This window comes from Paroedura picta, chromosome 1 (assembly GCF_049243985.1).
Source record: "Paroedura picta isolate Pp20150507F chromosome 1, Ppicta_v3.0, whole genome shotgun sequence".
Lineage (NCBI taxonomy): Eukaryota > Metazoa > Chordata > Lepidosauria > Squamata > Gekkonidae > Paroedura > Paroedura picta.
In genome coordinates this window covers 72,293,719-72,320,328 of record NC_135369.1, presented here as the reverse complement: position 1 = coordinate 72,320,328, position 26,610 = coordinate 72,293,719, and the positions used below count along the sequence as shown (strand labels likewise).

Genomic DNA, 26,610 nt, shown 5'->3' with positions numbered 1-26,610 from the left:
CTTCCACCAGGCATTTGGTTGAGAGACTGGCTGTGGAAGATCATGGGTCCCTCCTCAGGATTCCTTGAATATCTAAGGCAGGAGGTGACCCCCCCCACACACACACACATACACACACATGCGCGCGTGGCCAGTAGGTGGTGTGTGTGGGAGAAGGGCCATTATGGACCATGATGAACTGCTGAGTTGGGAGGGAGTATAATGGGGTTATGCTGCCAGAGGATTTTGTAATGTTATTAATATTTTATTGGAGTTTTATTGTGAACTACCATGAGCATGCCTGGTCCAGGAGTGGCAGTCAACAAGTCAAATAATAAACAAACATGTATTGATATCTCAGCTGAAAGTCCTTCCTGAATATATTATTTGGAAATTGTAGAACAATAAATGGGCTCTGTTGAAGCCAGCCATGCTACTTGACTTACAAAGTAAGCAGACATATCCAACTGAAAAACCATTTATTTTGTAATTGGAAAACAAAGAGAAACATGGGGGGAAGAAAGTTGAGAAAGCAAAAGTCTTTTTTAACTCCAACAAAATACACGGAGGGAAATATCAAGCAGGGAATGATGCATATTAAGGTGCTGCTTCTGCTTCTAAACCCATTCTTTTAAAAGCAAAATAAACCCTAACAGGGAAGGAAGAAGAGAAAGCCTTTACCTAAAATATCCCTGTGGATTGCGCCACCCAGGACTTGCCAGGTTACAAACAGCCACTCCCAGGCAGCAACAGTAGGAGGGAAAGAGCTGGGAATTTCCCCAGTCCAGCAAAGTAAGGGCTGCATGTAAGCAACTCTTTTGTCTGCTGATCCAAAATGCTTCATTCATCAGCTGCAACAAGGGCATGGAAAGACAGGGAGAGAGCATGTGCAATACAGCCTCTTGGCAGAGCACAGTGGAGAAATCAGTTCTGCCTCAACGATTCTGCATCCCCTCACTTTGCTGGTCCCTATTTCCAAAGCACTCTGTGGAAAGTTCTTGAAACAGGTGGCTTGGGGGGGGGGGGTGTCACCTATCCCATAATTTAGGAGATGGAGAGAAGCAAGAGGAATTGATTACTCACAGCTGAGGCTAACAACTCCCAGAAAAAGTTCTTTTCAGATGCTAAGAAATAGGATGCAGGAAGCTGCTCCAGTGACACAGCTTCTCCCACTAGGATGGCAAAAGAGGTGAGAGCCTTCTTGTGACACAGCCAAGAAAAATGACTTTGCAAAAGAGCAGTACCCCAGAAAGGAAGCCAATAACCCCTGACTGAAGTGGGACAGATCCTGGCGTTTTCTTGTTTCATGAGCTAAGCAGGAATTCAGTTTGCCAGCATTCCTTTGCCTGGGGGAAGTGTGGTATTTATAGTGCCGCAATTAAATAAAGCAGCTGGCACTTCAGGATAAATAGCAAACCTGAACAGAGCTGGAACAGAACAGCGCATCTCCCTGAGCCTTATCCCAAAGAACAGCCATTATTTCCAGGCAGAAGTGGTGGATGGCACATTTCTCCTCGAGCTCAGCCTTCAAGTTTTCTTCAAGTTCTGCATATTATGGGCAGAACTTAAGGCAGGCTCCTGGTGATCTATTAGCGACGGGATATCCTCCAAGGGGGGCAGCAGATAGGCTAAAGTGAAAGAAAGGGCTCAGAAAGCCCTCAACACCACAGACATACAAGCCAGAATAACAGAGCAGACTGCAGTGGCCACTGAAAGAAATTCATGAGATGCAGGAAACTAGGTCAGGAAACTCTTCTTATATCTTAAAAGCAAACACCATCCGCTGTGTTGAATCGAGACAGATAAACCTCAGGGGGAAGCAGGGCTAATTTGCCATCTCTATTCACTGCACAGTCTAAGGGGGGGGGGGAACAAAGCCACCTCTCCAGAATCTCTGGCCTTTGGGCCAAAGCCAAAGCAAGTGAAGCAAACACAGGCCTCGTCAGTCTGAACCTGTGTCCTTCAAAAGGGAGGCAATTTCCTTTCATCTTCCAGGCCATGAAGGCAATGTACAAGGAGCAGTGTCCCTCCAGCAGCAGCTCCCGCAGTCCAGAGCACTATCAAGAAGTGTCTGAAGGAGGCAGAAAGCCTCAGACTCTGCTACGAACGGAACTATTTTCCGGGAGCCAACTCTGGTCTGGTCAAACTGTAGCAGCAGTGTTCTGGTCTTCCATCTCCCAAAAAAGCAAGAACCTCATTCAAGTCTTAGGATGCTCAACTGGAGCACACCACAGGCTGCCCAGAGATCTTCAGGTCATCAAAAGGCAGGAGAGTAAGTATCTGTGAATGGAAAGGAGAAGAAAAGGACAGGGTTGGTACAGAAACAGCCTCTCAAAGCTTGCTAACACAGTCATATTGCTGTTTCAAATACACAATGGAAGGCTACATTGGACTGCACTGTTAGTATTGTACATTCCATGCCCAAGAGGGCACTGCCATAAAATCATTAGCCATAGATACTCATATGGAAGGAAATTACATGGAAACAATTCCAGAAGAGTAGCTGTGTTGGTTTGTTCCAGCAAAAAATTTGTTCCAACAGAAGCTTTTGCGGACTAAGTAGTGGAATGATGACCCGCTCCGTGGCATGACAAAAAGCCCGGATATAATCCACGAAAGGGCAGAACAAAGAAGTCTTTAAGATGCCTCTATGCTCTTGTCTACATGGCAGGAACTTTCTAGCAATCTGTAGGGATACCATGCATAATGTAGTATCTCATTCCCCAGTACTTACTTTTTGATAACTGGGTGTCCCCAGGTACTGCGCCTATGCATTTATTTGCCACTTGTGGACTGCCATGTACAGGGGAAAAAAACCTTTCATTTCAGCACAGTACAATAGCTATGCATCAAGGACTGGATTCATCATTACCCCAAGTTCTCTGTAGAGCAGACTCTCAGTTTACTAGAGTCACTGACATGGTGCCAAGACCCATGAACTCTCTGGGTTTTTTTCAACAGCTCCCTGCATGGGGCAATTTAATTCTCTCAAATTCAAACATATTGATTAACCAATAATTTCAAAAGGAGGTATTAATCCTGGTCCTGGTTGTAGGGAGCACCAATATGATCCTCAAAGTATCTTGGTGAGGTAGAACCTCCATGGAGCGAATGACTGGCTCAAAGTTATCCAGTGAACTTCATGGGAGAGCGGTGACCTGTCCCCAGGTCCCCATGGCCATGTTCTCTGCACTGCAACAGGAGCGAGAGGGAAGGAACCTGCTTCTCAGGCATGTTTGTCTGTGCATCAGCAAGGACAGATTGAGGCGACGTGGTGTTGTTTGCAACATGTAGAAATGCAGAATTCAGTTCCATACGGTGTTCTGCATTTTCTTTATTATAGTCCTGTTTTTTACCACTGAATTGGGCTGATACAGAAAGCAAGGTAAAAATTGTTGCCTAACTCTGACCAGACCCACAGCTAGTTCTGGCTTGCTTATACTCATACACAGTAAGGAAAAGAGGGCAGTTGCTAAACAGCTCCACTGAAGCAGATCAGAACTACTGAGACCTGCCTATGCTGAAGACACTACAATGGTGCCGCGGCAGAGGCAACAGTGGCAGCAACGAGGCAGACCAGCCAGTTTGGCAGCTCCTTCCTGCTGGATAAATGCAAGGATAGTGGCAGACTCCACAGAACTGGACTCTGGCCATCACAAAGGTTGCATGGAGAGACCTGCAGCTGAAATAACTAATAGCCAGAAGTTCCCTGCAGCAGCAGTAGCAGCAGCCACCGGCCTCTGAGCCACACTCACATCATTGTTGCCATCAGCCAAGTCCTGGGCGGTCTCATCCTCCATGTTCCGCAGCAAGGTGTCTGCCCCCGAGCGACAGAGGATGGCAGCTATGGCTGCGTCCTTCCTGCCTACCGCCAGGTGAAGTGGGGTGCAGCCATTGTACATCCGAGCATCCACCTGGGCTCCCATTTGCAGAAGGTGCTTAACAGCCATCTCGTCATGGTTCTCCACTGCTAAGTGAAGTGGTGTCTTTCCACTTGTACCATCCTGGAAGCAAAGACAGCAGCATGAGAGATCGTACACTCTATTCAGTCTCAGAATCAGCATGGATTTTAGTAGCTCCAACATATATATGAACTTTGCATATCTTGCGAGAAGCGCGCCAGGGACTTCCTGTCTGAATTCATTTGACGGTCTGCCCCCGGAGTTGCAATGTTGCCTTACAGCTACAATCTAACATTGTTTTTCAGTATTCACCCATGTAATGGGATCCACACCAGGCTATTTATGATCTGGCCAAAATCAACCCAGTTTTTTCCTAGAAAAGCTGTACTATGTGACCTGGGACAATTTATACAGATCCAGTGGCTTTTGTGCATGTTAGTTTGCATAGAAGTTTTCTGATTCTGACTGGACAGGCATAGGAACAAGGGGCTATGCAAAGTTCTAGACCATTAAGCCCTGCTCAGTCCAGTTTCTACACTTTGAAAATTTACCAGCCATTGCCCACACATTTTCAGTTTTAATCTTCAAAGACACAATGGGGAGAAACTTTTTTTTTCAAGTTAATACTGAAAGTTTTCTACATGCTGACATTTACATTCAACACAACACCGAACTCTATACATGTGTCACCAAAGGCACAGTACCAGTGTTGCCCGGGCATAACTGGGATATGCAGTTCTACCAGCTACCCTTGGGCTTAACCATACCTGAACGTTGATGTCAGCGCCATTCTTCACCAGCAGTGCCATCAGCTGCAGATTCCCTTTTAAGGTGCTGATGTGCAGGCAGGTCAAACCTAAAGGACAAGACATATCAGGGAATTGTTCATATTTGAGCATGAATACTCTCTTGATCAAACTATGCTTTTTCTCACCTTGCCAGTTCTGGAGCTGCAGATTTTGTAGGGTTCTCCTAGACTCCAAGGGCTTGCCAAAGATTGGCAGCAGCAGCTGGGCACACTCCAGACTCTGCTGCTCACAGGCCAAGTGTAGTGGGGTGTTTCCATTGCGATCTTGTAGTGCTGTGTTCACCCCTCTTAACACTAATTCTTCCACCACATTAGACTGCTCCAGGTACACAGACAGGTGTAGTGGGGTCTACATACAGCAAAAACAAGAACAGTTCAAAAAGAAGAAAGACGCGGGGGCAGAAATACATTTGTGGGTTTTCTGTGACTGCACCACAAAAGTACAAAATTTGGTAACAGGTGCCAAATGCAGCATCATAGTAGTCTCAATTTTCATGTAAAGAAAGCATGTGGAGAAGGACTAGTAAGTCTCTGTAGACTAGACATTAATTCAAGGTCATGACTTTGGTTTTCTCCATTGCTTCATGCTCCTCCTGACTAGTAGAAAAATAAAAATAAAAAACTTGTTTTTTCACTTCATTTTTCCAGGTAAACTTTGGATTATTTTGGTGACAGCCCCCCCCCCTTAAGTAACATTATACAAAACACTGATCAAAATCAGGGATGCATGCCAGTATTTCGTATACCTCTTTGACTGACTGGCAAGGAAGGTTATAATTTCTGTACAACACCTAGCAATTTCAGGCACAAACAGTAAGACATACTGGTCCAGTAATGGAAAGCACCCAGTTGGAAGCAGGACTCCATGTGTTCTGCTGAAACCAATCTAGATGCAGGTGCAACCGTCAGTCAACAAGCTCAGAGGAGGAGAGGCATCCTCATTTAGACCACCATGCTGCATGCAACTACGGCTCGGCTGGCCCAGATGTCCAGATCATGGATACTATAAGCAGTTAAACGCATCTCAAGGATTACCTCCCAGCTTAGCAGGGTCACATTTCTGTGTGCACTGATCACTTGGTAAGATGGCAACAAGAAGCACAAGGAATGTATTTATATAGTCTCTCAAAGAAGCACTAGTCACTTGTTATTACTTGCTGAAAGGGAATGACCTACATCCTCACCATCTCGCAGAACCCTTTCTTTCCCTAGAGTAGAAGAAGCAGTGAGGCCACACATACACACACCTGGAATAAGTCATTCTGGATCTCCAAGACTTCCATGGGCAGCTGGGCAACACAGCAGAGTGCTATAGAAGGCATGCAGTGGATGATTGCCAGGTGCAGTAGCCTGTCAAGAGGGGGAAAGGGATTAGTCTGTGGTGCATCCAAATAATCTCAACCTGCTATTATCAAAAACACTTTAAAAAAAGGAAGATGTAAGGTGCTCTGAGACATGCTGGAAGAACAAGTCTTCACCCAGCTCCTCATTTGTATTTCTCTGTTGGAACAGACCATTAACACAGCTGCTTAGAGTTCCATATGCAAGCAGTAGTTACTGCTTCTCTTGCTGAGAAGTTCTCCATCCTGACACTTTTTCACAGGATGGGCAGGACCAACAGACACTAGACCTAGCAAAGGAATTTGTCACTTGCAGTTAGCCAACCAGGTATTTCCTGCTTGGCACCAGAGGAGAAAAATGTACCTGCAAACATTCTGAGGGTGAAATTAATAGCAACCAGTGTCCCACAAGCCTAGGATGCTTAGGGCTGATCCTGCGTAGAGCAGGGGGTTGGACTAGATGGCCTGTATGGCCCCTTCCAACTCTGTGATTCTGTGAATATAGACTAACCCTCACAAGCCAAGACTAACCCTCACAAGCCAAGCATAATTCTGTTAAAACTTCAGCATCTCTGCCGAAGGTGAACCCAGAAGTAAAGCCAGGACCAATTCTGCTTTCTTCTTAAGAACAGGAAAGTTGTGCTTTTCTAAAGCAAGGCAAGCAAAATGTGAGGTGCAAATCTTGGAGTGGGGTCCATGGGGAAGTTGGAGCCACTAAATTATTCCAGAAGTTAAACAATTGAGCCATCAATCAAGGCACAGTCATAGTTGTATTCTAGGACTCAGCTTATTCTGACAACCTTCTCAGCACACAACAGCTGGAGTTATCTCAGTTGCTGTCTTCTTGCTCTTGGCCTGCCACTAAAGCACTCAAATGTTGCTGCTGAACTATGACAGTGTGCTGAAAACCAATCTATACTGACTTCAGCATGTGGTATTGGAATCTACATAACAGGCCCCAGTGGGTGGGACCTGCAAGTAGAATTTCAGATCTCTCAATCAGGATTCCTACAAAGGGTGAAGAGAAGAAAGCAAGGTCTACATGACAAGACCATCCCCAGAATGCCTTGCTGTCTACTAGAGGGAAGGTTTCCAGTCTCCTGGTGGGGCCTGGAATTCTTCTGAAATGGCTAGTCTCCAGACTACAGAGAATAATTAGAAGAAGAAGAAGAGTTGGTTCTTATATGCTGCTTTTCTCTACCTGAAGGAGGTTCAAAGCGACTTACAGTCGCCTTCTCTTTCCTCTCCCCACAACAGACACCCTGTGGAGTGGGTGAGGCTGAGAGAGCCCTGATATCACTGCCTGGTCAGAACAGTTTTATCAGTGCTGTGACGAGCCCAAGGTCACCCAGCGGTCTGCACGTGGGGGAGCGCAGAATCGAACCCGGCTCACCAGGTTAGAAGTCCGCACTCCTAACCACTGGACCAAACTGGCTCTTGGAGAAAATGACCGTTTCAAAGGGCAAACTGTATGATATATCATAGATTCTAGGCAGAATCCCTCCTCAAATTCTCTTCTCCATAGGCACCATACCAAAATCTCCAGGCATTTCCCAGGCTGGTGCTGTCAACCATGGAGGCAAACACAAATGCTCCCAAAAACCTTGGGATTAAAAAGGAGGAAGATTAAAGATATACTGATGCTCTAATAAGGCCTCATTGTAGAGTAGCTTCTACACGATTAAGGATCTACCTTTGTTAACAACTTTATTAAATCTGCATCCACAATCCTGAATAAACACTACAATTTCCTCCACCACCCCCCCCCCGCCCCAGTTTCTAGCCACCAGTGGTTAAGAGAGACAGCTGTCTGGAGAGACAGGTTTGATTCCCCACTCCTCCTCCACGTGCAGCCAGCTGGGTGATCTTGAGCCAGTCACAGTCCTCTCAGAACTCTCCCAGGCCCACCTTTCTCACAGGGTGTCTGTTGCGGGAGAGGAGGGGTAGCCGATTGTAAGTTGCTTTGAGACTCCTTTGGGTAGTGAAAAGTTGGGTACAAAATAATAGCTCTTCTCTCTTCTCAAAATGCACCAGCATCTACCTTGTCACCTAAATAAACCTTCCTTTAGTTAGCACTATATATTTGCCCATTTATTCAAAATTACAAGGAACTTTAAAACAGGTCTTTAAACTTGGAGAATCATTGACACAGGACATTGTGAACAGCTTCTGCATCCACCGCCTGTCTATGAAGGGGATTTCCAAGGAAGCAAAAGGAAGGGATGTGGGAGGCACTACGGAAGGAGACGATGGGAAAGGAGAACTCTGAACACTGGGCTACCGCAGCACAAGGCCCTATAATGCAGATCATCCCCCAGTCGGGGCTGCTGCTACAGGAAGCTGTGGCCCCATGAGCAATTTGGAAACTTCTGCCCAGGCCACTGAAATGATAATAGCAAGACTTTATAGCACAGAGATCTGCACACTTCTGCAGCCCAGACAGGAGAGTGTCTGTGGCTCAGCAAGCAGCCTAGGCCCGAGGGGGAAGCCCAAGGTCACATGGGCATGGGGAATTTCCCTACCCATCAAAGCAGTGGCCACCCACAGTTGCCTCAGCAACAGGTGGGGGAGGGCCAAGGAACCCTACCCGCAGCTGCCATGGCCAGCAAATAAGCTGCTGAACATAGTTTAGCTCTCCTAAGCTTAGGCATGCAAGAAATGCATCAATTCAGAGAGAAACAGGCTGGACTGTTCCTGGGGCTCATTTCATCTGAATTCAAACATCCAGGGTTTACTAGCTGTGACATAGCTAGCCTGATCTCATCAGATCTTAGAAGCTAAGCAGGGGCAACCAGGGCCAGTTCATCCATGTAGCACATGCTGCAGGCCTCCAATGGATCAGGGCCATAGCCTCCCCCCCCCTTCACTCTTTAAGGGTGTTCGGGGTGACACCCCTTTCCACTGTGGGGGGGCCCCCTCTACTCCCAATCTGGCTGCTCCATCCACAATTGTACTCTGCAAGGGCCCCACAAATCCTCAAACTGGCTCTGGTGCTCTGGGCCCTGCAAATCCTTCAACCACTCCTGGGGGCAACCTTGCTATGTATTTTGATGGAAGAAGCCCAGGGTGGCCATGTAGAGGCAGGCAATGTCTCCAGCCTAGAAAACCCAGTGGGAGTTGCTGTACCTCAGCTGTAACTTGACAACATTTTCCACCACCGCCAGAGTTTACTGGCATGTAGCTGGTAGCTGTTCCCTTTTTGGACCGGTCCAACTCCTGTGCTTTCAGTGGGGAAATTTAGCAGGTGAAGAATTCTGGTTGGCAGGGAGACAGAAGTGGTGGGAAATTTCACCTGCAAAATATCTGTGTATTCAGTTCTTTGTGTGTGTGTGTTCGTGCTTCTGAAAGTTAGCAACCTTGCTTCTGAATAAACACTTTAAGACTGGGCTGCATAATCTGATGCAGGTATAATTTTTTTTGGGGGGGCGAGGTCTGCCCCTCTAACTGTTTGCCATGTATTGTGTAAAGTACTGCTAGAGTCGTTTCTGTTAGTTGGACCTACATAAAACGGCACAGTTCCCGGGAGGGCTTTCTGAAATTGGCGCATGATAACAGTAGAGATTTAAGTGGATGGTGTATGTCGAGGACGGGATGACAACATATCCATGGATGTATCTGTTCTACCTGAGCTCCACCACCTCCTCTTCTCCAGGCTGAATATTCCCAAGCCCCTCAACCTTTCCTCAGAGGGCTTGGTCCCTTGGCCCCGGATCATCCTCATCGCTCTCCTCTGAACCCTCTCAGTTTTGTGTAAACTTGAAACCCCTGAGCTGGAGGCGTCTAGTTGTGAGGTACCCTTTTCCTGTTGAAAGGTCAGTTTCATTATACACTTCTTAAGCTAAGTCTATTGCCCTAGACCAGTTCTGCAAGCGACATAACAGAAGTCCCTACACCACACCATCAACTGCCTACCCTTACCTAGATTTGTCATTTGACAGTCTTTTAGAAAAGATAGGAAAAGGATTATTATTCCTCCCCCCCCCCAATAAAAATACATTCTCTGAGGTCATTCTCAGACCACCAGGCAAGAGACTACTTACATGCCTGCCCCCAGAAACAATGCTCAGTGCAAACCATTGTGAAAGCCACAACTCAGTTTCCCTTACAGAATTTGCAAATCTCACAGTAGAACTTTGCAAGACCTTAGATCAGAGGGATCTAATTGCTCAGAAACAGTGAATCCTTGGCTGGCTAGCCGCTGAACTGGCTCCTCCCCCAGCAAGCAAAGCAGAAAAGGTTGAGGCTGCAATCTGCACAATTAGTGATGTCTTTGATTTCTTGTTGAACCTGAAAGCATGGTTATAACTTATTTTATATAATATTCCAAAATACATCATCCACTGGGATATGTTTACCTTTACTTTTTTTATGATGGTTGCAGCAGCGACTAAGAAGCAGAAGACCCAAATTTATGACAGGAGCCTAGGGTTAACGGCCTGTCATTTTCAAGAGGTGAGCGTGGCCTGAGAGATTTTTTACTTCCTGAGTTTTTTCAATCCTTCTGTCACACCTGTCCAAACAGGTTTGGCATTTTTTTAAAGCAGTGCCTAAACCCTGCAAACCTGCTTAACAAAGGTGAACATAGGAGCTGTACATGCAAGTAGTGATGCCTCTTTCACATTGCCTTTAAGTCTCTTTGTGTATCCAGGCACAATATCCACATTGGAATGTATGGGTTATGATCGAAATAGTAGCTGTTTGGTTTACCCTCACCTTAGACTGAAAAAGGTGACCAGAAACCTAACATTGAGACTGCAGGAAGAACTTTCATTTTAGAGTATTTATCATGTAGACAATTCTTTTCATTTCATTTGCTTCCCTCCTGGCTTTTCCCTTCTGTAGCATCATGCAAGCAAATCCATCAGCCAAGTACCTAAGCTTCCATTAAAATCCCAAAAGCTGGTTTCTAGCCCTTACACAAGTCTGAAAATGAACAAGCAATGCCTGATGGATCTGAAAGGGACAGGGGCATGCAGAGGGAAGAGAAAGGCCCATGATATGGTTTCGATTAAAAGCAATCCCCAAGGTTTAGAGGCATCACCAAAGATGGGTGTCAACAGAGTTGAGCATGAAACATCCCAGAACTTTTGAGGGAATGTATTACCAAAGAGTTATCATTTAAAGGCACTGCATTAGAGCATTCTTAGCCAGAAGAAAAACCAAACAATATGACACATGGCACTTTAGCCTGGGAGTTCTGGCAGAAAGAGCCAAGGAAAGTCTCTTATTCCACTGACAGCTGCTTCAATATCCTTCTCATACTAGTAACCCTGTCAGTTCCAGAGTACTATGTTTCACAGGCTTTCAGGAAGCCATGGGTTCTCCCCACATGCACAGTTTGTCAGCTTATCTTGGTCAATCTTCCACACCCTAGGTGCATTCTCATGTGGCTACAGGTGTATCCCTGCTCTCCAGCAACTGTGTTGTAGATAAGGACTCTCAGGAGCAGGGACTTTCCAAGACAGTTTGCAGTGAACTTTAAACCAATGCTGCTTTTTTATCTGCCAGAGCTAAGCACAGCTGTCAGGACAGAGGCTGCTGGTGACAAATACAGAATCCTCTGGATCTCCTGTCAAGCCACTTCCTCTTAACAGCTAGCCATGGCAATCAAGGCAGGGGGAGGCCCAACTTTCAGAACCTTCAAGAAGATGTAGATATCTAGAAGCTTCAGCAACCAGAAATGTTTCTCCAGATATTCGCTCTGTTGGCCTTACTCAAAGGATGCCTTTTCAGAGCGAAAGCTGCTTCACTGTGGCCCAATCCCAAGCCACTGAAAAATGTGCAAAAACAGATTTTTGACATTGCCAGAGGACTATGGGACCAAACCGCATGGAATAGCTCTATGTGCAATATGTAAAATACATCCACATTAAGATGTTACAGTCCTTTTGCTAGCTACAAGCTAACATAATGCAACAAAGCTATACCCACATATTTTCAGTTGTGTGGTTCCCCATTAAGTGCCATATCACAGACTCAACAGAGGCTTATACACATCCCATAGCTACACCACACAAGCACAGAATTAGTATCTTGAGAATCTAATTTTCCATTAAAAACCAAAAAGCTGATTTCTAGCCCTTATGCCTGACAGCTCTACAAAGGAGAGGGGTATGCAGAGGGAAGAGAAAGGCCCAGGATATGGTTTAGGGCAGGTGTTCTCAACCAGGGTTTATGAAACCCTGGGGTTTCTTGGCAGCCTGAAGGGTTTCCCAAATGGATGGGAGTTAATTATTATTTTTAAATATATATTTTTAAATTTGTTAAACATTTATTGGGTATATTGACCTGTCCCTCCCTCCCAAAATAGCCAGTGATGGGCCTGGAGGGGGTGGGAAGGGGAGGGGCCCTGGGTGGGTGTGTCTACAGCTACACTTCAACTATAATCTGCATGATCACACCACTTCTGGGATTTCTCAAAGCCTGAAGGATGTTTCAGGGGTTTATCAATGGTAGAAAAGCTGAGAAAGGCTGGTTTAGAGACATACAATGCAGCTCTCTTCTAAAGCTAAGCAAATCTGGTTGACACCTGGATAGATAGTAATCCTCCTGAGACCTCCATGTGCATTACTTAAAGGTAAAGGTAAAGGTATCCCCTGTGCAAGCACCGAGTCATGTCTGACCCTTGGGGTGACGCCCACTAGCGTTTTCATGGCAGACTCAATACGGGGTGGTTTGCCAGTGCCTTCCCCAGTCATTACTGTTTACCCCCCAGCAAGCTGGGTACTCATTTTACCGACCTCGGAAGGATGGAAGGCTGAGTCAACCTTGAGCTGGCTGCTGGGATTAAACTCCCAGCCTCATGGGCAAAGCTTTCAGACAGCTGCCTTACCACTCTGCACCACAAGAGGCTCTCTTGCATTACTTAATGGTAGACAAAAATGGCATATAAAAGCCCATTATTTTTCTTCTACATCTACATTATAAATAAATGCATGGACATTTCATATATGCAGAGCGTACACATAATCCACTTCTTCAAGCTTTTGTTCTGTTGCTGCAGAATACATGTGCTTATTTGATGTAGACTGTGCACATGACTCATGAGAGAACTGCATCTCTACCTAGTCACCACAACGCTTGACATGCATTGACACTGCAAAGAGGCAGAGATATTTTGGTACTGAAGTGGGAAGTTCCTGATTATGCATGTCATGAGGCCAGGTGAGAGGGAAGACCCAGTTGCTGTTTCCTGGGCCTCAGTAACTGGATTTTGTAGTGTTCTCTGTCTCACTTCACAGAACTACTAAGTGCATACCTGCAAGGGAATAACCATACTTCTGAACTGTCAAAGCTCTGAACACCCTCTACCAAACTCAAAGCAGTTAGGGGGCGCAAGCAGGAAAGATTCGGTTCTAGAATTGGGTCTCACCAACTAGATGAGAGTCTCTTATATAACCCTGCTCCCCTCCCCCCTACTTCTGTCTCCTCAACCTAGCAGTGAACAACCCACTCCTGAGGCAATCCAACAATAAATACAAAGTTATCAAAATAAAAGTGCAAAACACACATCATCATTCCACATTCCCAATTCCCGCTAACCACATATAATGGCACTGACACAAAACATAATGGGAACATGTGACCGAGTTTGTACGTGCTCCACCCATCAGCTGCATTAAGAAAGCATGATAAACCTTGGTTGATATATCCTAGTTAAGTGGCAGCATCTGAATGCAGACATCCCAACAACACATGATTTGGTGGCATACCAGGATTTCAGGGTGGAGTTTCAAGACCATGATTTGCACCACAGATTGGTGAGCAGTGCTGCTTGTAGCCACCCAGGCTGAGACATGCCAGTAAAGCCATAGAAGCAGAACAAATCAAAGAAACCCTTCCACTCACTCAGGGTCCTTTATTTGATTATTTTTTCCTAGTGAAGGAACTGGGGCATGTGGGTAATTGCATTGTTGACCCAGCACTTGGAAGGACCAACAATTCAAGTAAAGGGAGGAAATTCCTACAAAAAGGAAGAGAGGAGAGGGGGGACGGAAATATTGTTGGAATCAAGGATTCAAACAAACAACCTCCTGAGGAATGTAGAAGAGGGGAATTCCATCTCTGTCCCATGAAGGCTCTTTAAACTGCTCTAATTAATTGTTTACAAGGATCTGAGACTGACCAGCAATAACCTTGGCGATACCTCTGTTTTAGTACACCCTGAATCAACACCTCCCTCCTTGCTATTCCGGCTCTCCCAGCCCTACTGCAGAAACCTGCCAAGACACACTGTACTAATCAACTACATCTGATGTCCTTATAGTAGTCAGGGGGTTGTTGTTGTTGTTAGGTGCGAAGTCGTGTCCGACCCATCGCGACCCCATGGACAATGATCCTCCAGGCCTTCCTGTTCTCTACCATTCCCCGGAGTCCATTTAAGTTTGCACCTACTGCTTCAGTGACTCCATCCAGCCACCTCATTCTCTGTCGTCCCCTTCTTCTTTTGCCATCAATCGCTCCCAGCATTAGGCTCTTCTCCAGGGAGTCCTTCCTTCTCATGAGGTGGCCAAAGTATTTGAGTTTCATCTTCAGGATCTGGCCTTCTAAGGAGCAGGCAGGGCTGATCTCCTCTAGGTTTGTTCGCCTTGCAGTCCAAGGGACTCACAAGAGTCTTCTCCAGCACCAGAGTTCATAGGGCTTCATAGAACTAGTCAACTTCATTCTCTTCAGCAGCAGTGGTTGGGGCATAGACCTGGATTACTGTGATGTTGAATGGTTTGCCTTGGATTCAAACAGTTCAGGTGTTCAATGGGGATGTTTTGCTGGCTCTGAGGGTCAAGTGGCCAGGGGGGCAAATTAGCCCTTTAATTTACTGGAGAAGTTCCTTACCTCCTGTTGCCCCAGAAGACTTGTTGATAGCCTGGAGCAAGCAAAGCTGAGCTCTGCCAGCATCAGGACATACTCTGCTCAGATATGCCCAGCAGCTGACAAACCTACACTTCCTTGGCTGCCACGGGGTACAGAGAGACACAGTCAGACACCAATGACAGCTTGGAGTTTGCAAAGAACCATCCCACATTTATGTTTAACACCACTGGTAGGGGTAGCTCAGTCCTGGGAAATGTTAATACACCCCTGCATGCAACCTATTATATAAAAGAGGGTTGTCTTTAATTTGGAACTTTTTCAGCCAAAATCTCCATGATATAGTGCATCTAATGTCCAGACTTCTCACACAGCAGCCTTTCACCATCAAGTTTAGCAAAAATCAAACCAGCAGGAGCTGTCACGTATAAACATAAAAGGATTTCTTGGGTGGGGGAATAGCGGGGAGCTCGGCTGCTGAATAATTATTTTGGAGCAGGAAACTTCACTAAAGCTAATGTTAGCTGTCAGACTCTGAATTGGGAGGTCCAGCCCATATAGGATCACCCCCACTGTTTTAAAAAATAGTATCTTTCATGCTTTCTTCTGAGCTAACTTAGATTGTTACAATTTTGTTTTGTTCTGCACATATCTTTAAACCGCTCCTGTGGAGTGGTATAAATAAAAGCCTAAGGGGTAAAGGGGAGGAGAAAGGGTGGGCGGGCCACGTCCATGATAAAAACTCAGAGGGGAGAATCAAGGGCCGCGAAGCCCCTCTGAGTATCACTCGAGGGCCAAGCGGCCAATGGGGAGCCGCGCAAAGTGCAGCTCTCCATTGGCTGCTTGGTCCGTCCTTGGCTGGGCCGACTGGGGAGTTGCTGTGCAAAGAAGCTGCCTTACCCGCTGGTAAGTCTTCCAACCAGCTTACCCTTGCCCTCGGGAAAGGAGCAGGGTCGCTGTGTCAAAGACGCGGCGGCCCTGCTCCTTTCCCACTGGCCACGCACCCAGCGGGGCCGGGGGGGGGGCGCAGGAAAGGAGCAGGGTCACCACATCACAGACAAAGTGGCCCTGCTCCTTTACCACCGACACGCAGCGGCCCATGGCTGAGGAGGCCATGCCTGGGCTCCAGCAGCGGGACCACCACGCCCCAGGAAGCCTTCGCCCTGCGAAGGCTTTGCCAGGGAGGGGGCCTAGGGCCCATTTTATTTTAAGATAAAATGGTCTTTCCCCCTATTTAGATGTATAATTGTTAGGTAAAGGTAAAGGTATCCCCTGTGCAAGCACTGAGTCATGTCTGACCCTTGGGGTGACGCCCTCCAGCATTTTCATGGCAGACTCAGTACAGGGTGGTTTGCCAGTGCCTTCCCCAGTCATTACAGTTTACCCCCCAGCAAGCAAGCTGGGTACTCATTTTACCAACCTCGGAAGGATGGAAGGCTGAGTCAACCTTGAGCCAGCTGCTGGGATTGAACTCCCAGCCTCATGGGCAAAGCTTTCAGACGGCTGCCTTACCACTCTGCGCCACAAGAGGCTCTTGTATAATTGTTAAGAGGCCACAAATTCATAAGCTTCTTCCAAGATTCCCAAAACTTCATTGTGCCCTCATTGCTGGTCCCAGGAAACTATGGGCTGGACCTCACACATTCCACTTTTATTTCATTTTTTACCCCATAACAAATGCCACACAGAAATCTGGCCTTTGCTTTCTAAAAAGCATCTTTAAACCGCTCAGCGGGAGCGGCAGAAATAAAAGACTAAGGGCCCTTAGGGTGGGCTCTGTCCAGGATGAGGAAGGGTGCCCATTGGCCCCTTCCCCCGGACTGACAAGCGGAGGGCCTCCGCTTGTCAGTCCGGCCCCAAAGCACCAATCAGCAGTCGCGTGAAGCACGGCTGCTGATTGGCTCCTTGCCCCAGCATGGACCTGCCCAACCCCCATGTTGCCAAACCTTCACCCTACAGCGGCCATTCCTATGTTGGCCGCCAAGAGGGAAGGTAGGCCTGCTGGGAAGCCCTTTCCCCGCCTCCGCCCCAGCCTAAAGCACTCCCTCCAGTTCGGTTTCTGTGTATGCCTGGAGATCAAAAGTGAAGAGCAGGTGCTGTAAGCAACTGTAATTTAATTTAGTGAAGTTAATCTGAATGTAAAAATTGCTCTGTGAATGTTTCACACTTCAGCTGAAATTAGACTGCACACCCTAGGTGAGGTCTACTTACATAACGGGAAAACCAAGTGTTCACAACTGGGAACCACAAATTAAGATTGCACATTTAGAAACTGCATTAAAAAAAAAAGCACAACAGCTAGGAAGTTCTGGTTATGGAGCTATTTTATGGGCGCATTGATGAAAGTGATAGGGCAGATGAGTCTTCAAAATGAAAGCAGGAATTCAAGACCTGAATTCCAAAAGGCTGTAACCCCACTGAGGACTGAAACAAGGAAAATCATCACACTGAAGAAATTAGTATTTGAAACATTTATTTTCTATTCCACCATATAAAGGTCAGATTACTTTCATGCACTGGAGTTTTTTTTTTTTTTACCTAACCTCTTGGAAAATGTCAGGAAAGTTTTCTGAAAGCTCTCCCACCACACTATAGCATTCATCTTCCTTTATGCACTAAACAACTAATTAGATTTCCTCCTCCAGAAAATTCTCCCAGCATTATGAATATTTGCACCACCTCCCACCTAGACAGGAATGCATTTTTTTTCTTGGTCTCTCAAGTTAAAACTGTCAGACACCAATTTTGTGTAGACCAAACAGCATCTTGCCCACAGTACCTGCCCTTTACAAAGGCCACTGCTTCCCCTACTGAAAGACTGTGATTCCAAATCAGTTCAAATACAGTAACATTTGCAGTATAAACCTTCTTGCAAAATGCTGTGGTTACTATGGTAAGGGGAGGTAATTATCTCATCCATGAATAAATATTTCACTGGGATGTTTCACTCTTGAGCAGTGCAGGTGTGTCAGGATCGGGGATGCAAAGTTTGCTTGAAGCCTTCTACATGTCACTGCTGGGCAAAGACATCCGTGTATCCTGCGGATATCAACTTGAAAGGTAGTGAGCCGCCACAAGCTAATCAAAGGCAGGTGCCCCAACTAAGCCAGAAAGGCTAAACTATTGTTCACCAAGACCGTTTACATACTGGGGGGTTTATGCCAGGCTGCAGGCTGGAGTTTTAGTCATGGCAGGTGCCTCACTTCTTCCTGCACTCACACAGGGGAGTATTTGGCCTGGTGTGCCTCATCCGCCTCCAATTTGGGCTCCTGCACAGAGGCTGGGGCAGTGAAGTTCCCAGTGCATAAATGGTCCAACTGGTGCTAGGGAAAGGGTCCCCTTCCAGATCAATTTCAATAAACTCTCTCACCTTCCTAATTTTTTTTATCCACCAAAGTTCAGCCTGCATCACTGACACATGATTTCTCATCAGTCAATAGCAGTAACCACATGGCACAGGCTTCCCCACCGCCTCTTCCTTCCACTAGAGACCACACACACACTCAACACTACTAAAATAGCTCAGGTTGTTTCCACACAGTATGAAAGGCAGTTTCTCAGGCAGTCGCTTGGGCTGGGAAATCCCGAGATTCATCAAAACAAAGAACTACAAGGTTGACGCGTTTCGCACGAAGCAAACAAAAATGGCAGCTGTACTCAAATGAAGAGTGAATACAGAAGAACAGGAAGTCAACCAGCATCCCACTGGCTGTGGAAATATTTGCTTGCATTGGAAGCTTGCTCTGGTCAAAAGACAGCACTGGTATTTTCGCATGGCCTCCAGTGTAAGAAAGCTGATATGTGAAAAGCAATGTGAAAGTAGCTGACATGGTATCTGCTACTTCAAGGCACCAGGACAGGACTAGTAAGAAATGCATGTTACTTCCATGCATGATGGGCAATTACACACTGTGTAACCAACTGTCCTCTTTGAGCTGTCTAGCTAGAATTAAAGGAAACCCACACACACACACAACTTGCTAACCAATGTCTCACATCTTAGGATTCAGACCCCAAAATAAAGGAAGCTCTGCCCTGCAAAACTGAAGCCAACCCGGGTCCCACAAGACAGAGCCCTTGTTAATATTTTTGCTTAGCATTCTTGATTGTTCTGAAGTTTTTAACAGACCCTTCTGGACCATGGTGCACCTACTTTGGAATGCCCTACCCTCTGTGAACTCCTGCTGGCCATTGTGCCCTCCCCCACCTCCTGTCCATTCTCTGTAACAGCAGCATGGTATTGCTCCATTCCCCACCAATATTCCAGTTCTGCAAGGAAAAATCCCCTTTTGGGCCTGGCTGCTTGTTTCTGTCTGAAAGAGATGGCTGGCTTTGGTTTAGATGCCTGCCTGGATTGCCAGTGTCTCACAACCATCAGAGAGACAGACTGCTAATGAGAGTTTCATAGAATCATAGAGTTGGAAGGGACCTCCAAGGTCATCTAGCCCAACCCCCTGCACAATGCATGACACTCACAACTACCTGCCCACCCACAATAACCCTGATTTGTGTGGTTATGTTACAATATCAGAATGCCAAAGTGCCTCTTGCATTCCTAAGCAGGTAGTATGTTAAGCAAGGACACCAGAGCCTCTGTGCAGAGGCCAACTAGTGCCTAGTTCATGCCACATCCTCTCAGGTGATTCAGGAAGTATAAGAACGGTCTGTACCTGCATGTCCGTCAACTTACTTTAAAAAAACAGTGCAGTCCTAAACAGGTCTACTCAGAAATCTACTGAAGTCTACTCAATAGGGGTTACTCTCAGGAAAGCATTCTTAGGATGGCAAAGTTAGTGACCATCAATCCAATGTGTGGTTTGACTCAACCGAAATGCACGGTAGTTAAAGTTCACCTCTAACATTAAAGCCATTCAACACGTGAAAGCCATCACTTGATAATTACAGTCATCATCCAATGAATATGCATGTGTGAACCTGTCCCCTTTTTCTATGCCCCAGAAAGTAACACAATTAGCCTTTGGGAATGGATTTTGCAAGATTTTGCAAAGATGACTGCAAAGAAGGGCCTCCTGAGAACCAACAGGCACCCACACTTGCTTACGATGACAACAAGGATGCCAATTTGCCCCAGAAGCAGCCCTAATCCCATTATGGTAGTTGTAAGAAACAGGAAGCAGAAATGTGTAGCCACAAACTTCTGTTCTTTCATCATTAGGATTGTTACAAGGAAGTGATATTGCCCAGGAGAGATTGCTGAGAATCAGTGAATAAAACAATCCCAATTTTGCTTCACAAAACGCCCTCAGCTGTGGCTGGCACTCCTTCCGGCAGAAGCAGCAGAAAGCAAGATACTTGAAGAGACCAATTTCGGCTTTTGGAAGTACACGCCCTTCCCAGTTAACACAAGAGTTCTGTTTACCAGACAGAAGACACAGAAGTCATCCACCTCATTCGGTGCAAAGATGAATGCTCACTCCTGACTTTATCCCCCTTTATCAGATGAGCCCCACATCCAGGCAACCACATTCTGGATAGGAGGACTGCTTTGCAATCTGGGCCCTGCGTATCTGAGGGACCGATTCTCCCAATACACCCTCAGAAGAGCACTTAGGTCATCCCATCCTGATCAATATGGAAGGGCGGGATAAAAGTCTATTATTATTATTAAGTGCCAATATGCTGTTGATCCCTGGCACAAAAGAAATGTACCTGGCCTCAGTCAGGATGTTTTTAGCCCTCGCCTGGTGGGATGTGCTGCCAGCAGAGATCTGGGCCCTGGCACAATAACCAAAGTTTCACAGGGCCTGCAAAACAGCACTATTCCACCAGGCATTTGCTTGAGGCCAGAGTAAGCAACAAAATCAATGGGTTTCCCCCTCCTCCCAGAACATACTCCCTCCGCCCCAGCAGACCAGCACAACTGGTGGGATAATAGGTTAACAGGGAGCAAGCAGAGCAAGCAAGATGGTTTTAAATGTTTTATTGTATATTATTTTATTGCATTGATTTATGTCTATTCTAACATGTTATTCACTACCCCAAGTCTCACAGGGAGGGCGGTTTATAAATCATATATAATAATTTTTTTTAAGGAATCCTGCTGTGTTGCACTAGAAGCTGCCCCCAGGGTGGATCCTGCCCCTAATCTCACCACTCTGCTGGGCAACGCCTGAAACTTTCCTTCAGCTTCAGGAGCCTTCCTCCAACTTGCATGGCACTTCCACTGGGGGACAGCTCCTGGGAAGATGGCTGCATGCATCCCACTGTGTGCCGTTTGCTCCTCTCCTCCCAGGTTTCCAAACCAGGAGACCAGAGAAAAGTTTGTGAAATAATACGGTTTTCTCACCACTCCTCCTCCTCCTCAGCACCAAAAAAGTCGGATGCAGTCACGTGGCTTTCCTTTCCCCTCTGTCCTCAAAAGCAAACTGCTCCTCCACAGCCATAGAAGCAGTGGAAAAGTTAATATGGCCACTGCAAATAGAAGTCCGTACGTTCAAGTCAATCAGCTACAACACCAAGCAGGACATATGGGCCACACCATGAAATAAATATTGAAAAATTCCATCCCAGCCTCATTTCCCCCCTACAAAATATTATAAGCTCTGAGTTTCCACAATCCTCCTAAGTTTACCCCTTTATCTGATGCTCAGCTGTCCTTGGTATTCCTGTATCTCCAAGATTTGAATATGATCCGACTTTATCAAGCAGAGTGTGTGTATATGTGTGCGTTTGTGTAGATTTACAAAAGCATTTTTTCTCTACAAACTTAGGAGTCCCACCAGCATTCAGAAACCCCAGTCTTGTCTGCGGCTGGTCCTCATTTTTCTGATAGCTACTGGCCCATGGTATTTGCTATGAGAACAAAAGCATTTAGCCCCTCCAGAGGACTACTGGCTGTCAGGGGCACAAGTAGGTCATTTTTTCCATCTGACCTTGTTTCTTATTGACTGTCAGTGTCTCACACTTCCTGAAGTATGCTGAGGCCTTATCAGGACATTTTTGGGTATCCCTCTAACAAAGTCATCATTCTGCATACTGGGGAGTCCCTCGAACATGCAGAAGCACCTACTTGCTCTGTGGTTTACCTAATTTTGCTTCCACCCACTTTACTATTAGTTATAGTGAGAAAAAGGGGTCTATGAGGAATCACTGGGGATGGAAAAACTGAGAAATTTCCACCCATCTACTCAGATTTCCCTCCCAGGGACTCTACAAGCTCTTAGTCCAATTTTCCTCACTCTTGTCTTTTAAAAAAAGATCTCTGTGACTCTCAGCTGCTGTCATGCAGGACATGTAGCCTGTACTGAAGCATTAACTTCTGGTTAATTTACAATTTGGTATTTTTCTGCATATCAGGGGAGTTCTCCAAATATGTAGCAACCTCTCCCTTGGCTTGTGGGAGGCCTGGCTTCGGTTGCTTTCTGGATGGGCATAAGAAACCCATTTAGCTTTGAGATACAGATATGGCAGCAATGGAAGTAAAGATGCTGTTTTCTAACACCTGTAGATATGTGAGCAATTTCATTTACAGGAAGGTGTAAGGAGGCCCAGGACCTTCTCTCTGCCTTGTGCTTCCCAACCCCAAAGCTGCTTTTCTTCTCCAGGACATGCCAGGAAGCCCAGTAGCCTTGGAGAAGGATAGAAGGAGGGTTTTGAATGATCTCTTTCCCCTGCATAGATCTGTCCACCCACCCACCACCTTATCCTGGCCAGCACACAGGACATGCCCCTGGCACAGATCCCGGGAGTGGGAGCAGAGGCACAGGCAAGCTGGGAAAGGAAGCTGGTCCACGGGATCAGGAGGGAAGACACGGGTCACTGGTGAGGCAGGAGAGTTCAGAGTGAAGCCTAAGCCTCCTCTGGGCATCGAAATACGAAAACAGATTAGCTGGAAGCAGTCTGCCCAACACTGCCGAAGACCTGAACTTGGGACCCACCATCTCAGAATGAATTCATGAAATTCCTAGCACTTCAGGAAAGGAGAACCCAGCAGCTTCAATGAACAGAGAACCTCCCAAACACGGGCAGGCTGTGAGAGAAAGGCTGCTGTGGCCTTCGACTGAGACTAAGGGATGCCGTTTCTTGCGAGGGGGGGGCAGCATGGATGGGGGCTGAAAGTCAGCTGCGGCAGAGCACCTCTGACCTTAGGTGGCTTTGCAGAGCAAGGAGGTCCCTTTGTATCTCCTTCTTTCGCTTTCCGGAGTTCTACAGAGGTCTCCGTCCAAGAGAGAATGTGATTCACTATCTCCTATGTTGAAAGGGTGGGTGGGTGGCTGAAACCGCTCCCCCAACTAGCCAAGCCAGACACTGAAATCAGTAATGCCACCAACAGTGAGTCAGCAGCCAAGCAAGTCCCATCAGAGAACAAAACGGATCGATCCTACTGGGCCGTTGGCCGAAAGTTGCGGCGGAACGAAATAAACCCTCTCCTCCGGGGCGCCCAACCTTGCCGCGAAGAGCGTGTGAAGAGAGGGCGCGTGTTCGGGGCCCTCCAGTGCCGATCCAGGCCACGACCAGGCGTTTCCCCAGGGCTCTCCCACGGGCCGCACACGCCCCCCCCCCCCGCCCGGCCGCGCCAATACTGCCCGGTACCCGCAGTTCGGACGGCGGGAGAGAGAAGCCGCCTCTTCCGTCTTCCAGTGCGGAGCCCAGTGCCCTGCCGTCCGGGGCCGTGGGGCGGCTGGGCCACTGCACCGCGGAGCCTCCCTTCTTACGAGTCCGGCTCCTTTTCGCCTGCAAAGGCAAGCCAAGAGAAGCGCGCAACATTGCGCGTCCACTCACGTGTCTCCGTCTTCAGAGACGAAAGGAAAAGTCTCCAGCAGCTGCCGCCGAAGGCCTCCTTCTCCTTCCTCCTCCTCGTTTTCGGGCGTCTTTTCCAGCCCCCGCAAAGACTCGACGAGGGAAGAGGATCCGTAGCTGGAGTCGAGCCTCTCTTCCGGCTCCAAGGCGGCGTCTGTCCCCGGCGGATCGGGGCCTCTTGCCACCGGCCCCCCTGGGGCTGAGGGCGACCGGGGCTCGCCCTCGGCCAGCTGGCCGTGCAGGGAGCGGCTGCAGCCGATCCCCGAGTCGCACTGGCCCTCTTCCAGGTACAAGCCGCCGCCTTCCACCTGCGCCTCCTTCTTGCCGCCGTCGCTTCGCGTCTCCGACATGGTGCAGCCGCGCAGCGGGGCCGCCTCGCCTCCGACAAGCCGCTCGGGGCACGGGCGACCTAAGCGCTCCGGGCAAGCGGCGTCCCAGGGAGCCAGGGCGGGGGGAGCCGCGCAGGTCGCATGCCGAGCGAAGAGCTCCGCCGGACGGCCGCCGCGCCAGCCTCCCGGACTCTCCCTCGGCCGACTCCGCCCAGCCGCACCGAAGGGAAGGGCCTGGCAGCGCCGCCAACTGACGCCCCCTAGCGACAGGCAGGGGCAGTCCCTCGAAACCAAACAGACGCGCCTGGGTGGGACAAAAGGTGTGCGGGCCGACCGACCGACCGCCCGTCCGGCCTCTCTAGGGACGCTGCTTCTTCGCCCCCAGCCACTGCTCTGGCATGCGAGAAGGGAAAGTGGCGCGCCTCAGAAGCCACCCTGGCACTTCTTTCTGCGAGCTGCCGCCAGTGATCCTTGAGTCAACAGGGGAAGCTTGACAGGCTGGCCCGATCCCGAAAGAAGAGTGCCGTGTTAAGCGCTCGGGTATGCTCGCCCCTGATGGGCGTTAACTCCGGCCCTGACCGGCCACGTTGCACAACTTGCTTTCCCCCCTTTTCTTGAGAAAGCCTTGCGACACAGTGGCCATGGTGAGCGGGCCGCGGGTGCCCTTGGGTTGGCCCTGGGACTTGTGCCAGTGCAGAGCTATTATCAGCTGTCAGGTGCTGCGTTGTGTCCGTTTTAGATGGGGACGCGTTTGCCCTGAAAGACCAGGCCCTCAGCTTCGCGAGTCCGTCTTGTAACGCAGCGCTCAGCGGACATCTGTTGCGCGCGCCTCTTTTTGCGGCTTTAGCGAGACGCCGCCGCCGCCGCCCCCTTCTGGACGGAAACCATTTTGCTGCTCTGATCCCAGTAGCTTAGAAAACATCGCCTCTCGATCGCTGCCAAGAGGCCCTGTGTAAGGAGTTGCCGTTCAAACTGTTCAAAAACCTCAGTCCCCTTCAGAATATTGCACTGACTTGGGGTCAATGAGTGGGAACTTTGCATCCCAACCCCACCTCGCAGAAGAGCCGGCCCTAAGGACTGATTGTCCCATGAAGAAAATAAATCTGCCGAGGCCTTTCTATAATCACTTCTATGTCTTGGTGGTTACCATGAAACAACATTTTCACTGACATGTGCCTCAGGCCTATGCCCTCTTTTAGGTGCCCAGTGAGGTCTGTTCACTGCTGGCTCTACTGTTCAGTGTTTAGAATTGCTATTTTTTTTCAACCTGTACATTGCCTTGCATTTTATTTTAATGGAAAGGTTAAAAGAATTTTGTTTTTAAGGAAGCTGTTGACAAATGAACCGGCCACCTTATTGCCACCTCAGAATGATGGCAAAAGTCCTTTGTTGAGTTTATCCTTGAGATCTTGAGCCCTTGGTTCTTCCTCTTGGGATGCTGCACTTGAAAATGGTAGCTGTGGAACAAAAAGCAGTGTTCAAAATGGCTCCGTGTAAACCCAAAAGCTGAGTGGAAAAATGCTACTCAGCTGTTTGCCTTAAATGGCTTGGAGCTGACCCTGAGAAAGCCCCTTTAAACAGCTGAGCCATGCGGGGCAAACTTCTGTGTGGTTCAGATGTTTAAAGGAACTTTCTTAGGCAGTGAGCTGCAGGGATCGGCTGTCTCCAAAAGCCCCTTTAAACAGCTATGGGGCAATGAGCTCCATAGACGAACTTTAAACAGCTGAGCTGGCAGAGCAGCTGCTCCTGTCACTCAGCTGTTTTGACAACTTCTATAGGGCAGAGAAACCAGGGGTTTATACCCTTGCCTTTTGCTCCCCATAAGTTGCTGTAAAAAGTTATGGATGTTCATGGCTTGGCTACAGTTCACACACCAGCCAAAATTCATTGTGAGCTGGTTCATGTCCATCCTTACCTTATATTTAAAGTTGGGATGGGATTTTTTTTGTCCTAATGTGTTATCTTATACTTACCAGAACTGAACTTCCATTGCCACATTGTCATCTACTCGCCCAATGTCACCTACTTGAATATTCATGCTGTAATACAGACCCTTTTTATCACTGAAATATTTTTTGAAAACCTTTTTATATTTGCATGTTGACAAACAGAGACTGATTGTTTATGCCGTAATTCCCGCTGACTATTCTTTTTCTCTGATGTGTTTTAGTATTTGCCAGTCCTCCCAATTTGGTGTCATCTGCAAACTTGATGAGTAGTCCCTCCACCCCCTCATCTAGATCATTAATAAATATGTTAAAAAGTACCGGACCGAGCCCTGAGGTACCCCGCTACTCACCTCCCTCCAGTCTGATGAAACACCATTGACAACAACTCTTTGAGTGCGGTTCATCAATTGACCATTGTTTTTTTTCTTAGCACTATAGTTGTCTGAGATATTTATTCACTGCCTTTCCCCTTACAGTGAACCCAAAGTAGTTCAAAAAGTATATTTGCAATAATTTTAGAACAATAAAAATAATAGTCTACATAAATCCATTAAACTGTTCTCAATAAAAATAGCAGTCTAAATCCAAACGTGGATTCTACACAAGGAATGAGCATGAGCCAGGGAAATACAGTTTGGTTGTGTTTGTGATGTGCGCCATTCATGAATCACGGACCGTCATACATTTTTAGCCATCTTACAAAAGCTTCAGTACTTGAGGTGGCCCAGTAGAGTG

At 47.5% G+C, this 26,610-nt stretch overlaps 1 protein-coding gene across 1 annotated transcript; it reads right to left on the bottom strand.

Moving 5' to 3' along the window:
- Nucleotides 1–441: 441 nt before the first annotated feature.
- On the bottom strand, nt 442–24,155 carry NFKBIE (NFKB inhibitor epsilon). The gene is made up of 6 exons (XM_077342319.1): nt 23,580–24,155; nt 5,937–6,039; nt 4,816–5,038; nt 4,649–4,737; nt 3,735–3,983; nt 442–2,259 (listed from the first exon to the last, which is right to left on the bottom strand). Exons 1-6 carry the CDS (start codon nt 23,945–23,947, stop codon nt 2,194–2,196), a joined length of 1,098 nt encoding a protein of 365 aa, XP_077198434.1. The 5' UTR covers nt 23,948–24,155; the 3' UTR covers nt 442–2,193.
- Nucleotides 24,156–26,610: the final 2,455 nt, after the last annotated feature.

Excerpts from the sequence above, each read along its gene's own strand:
- NFKBIE (XM_077342319.1), bottom strand. The coding sequence starts at position 23,947 with ATGTCGGAGACGCGAAGCGACGGCGGCAAGAAGGAGGCGCAGGTGGAA. Across the intron at positions 6,040-23,579 it reads GTCTCTGAAGACGGAGACAC|GCTACTGCACCTGGCAATCA; the intron begins GTGAGTGGACGC and ends CCCTCTTGACAG. Across the intron at positions 2,260-3,734 it reads TGGCTGATGGCAACAATGAT|ATACTTACTCTCCTGCCTTT; the intron begins GTGAGTGTGGCT and ends TTCCATTCACAG.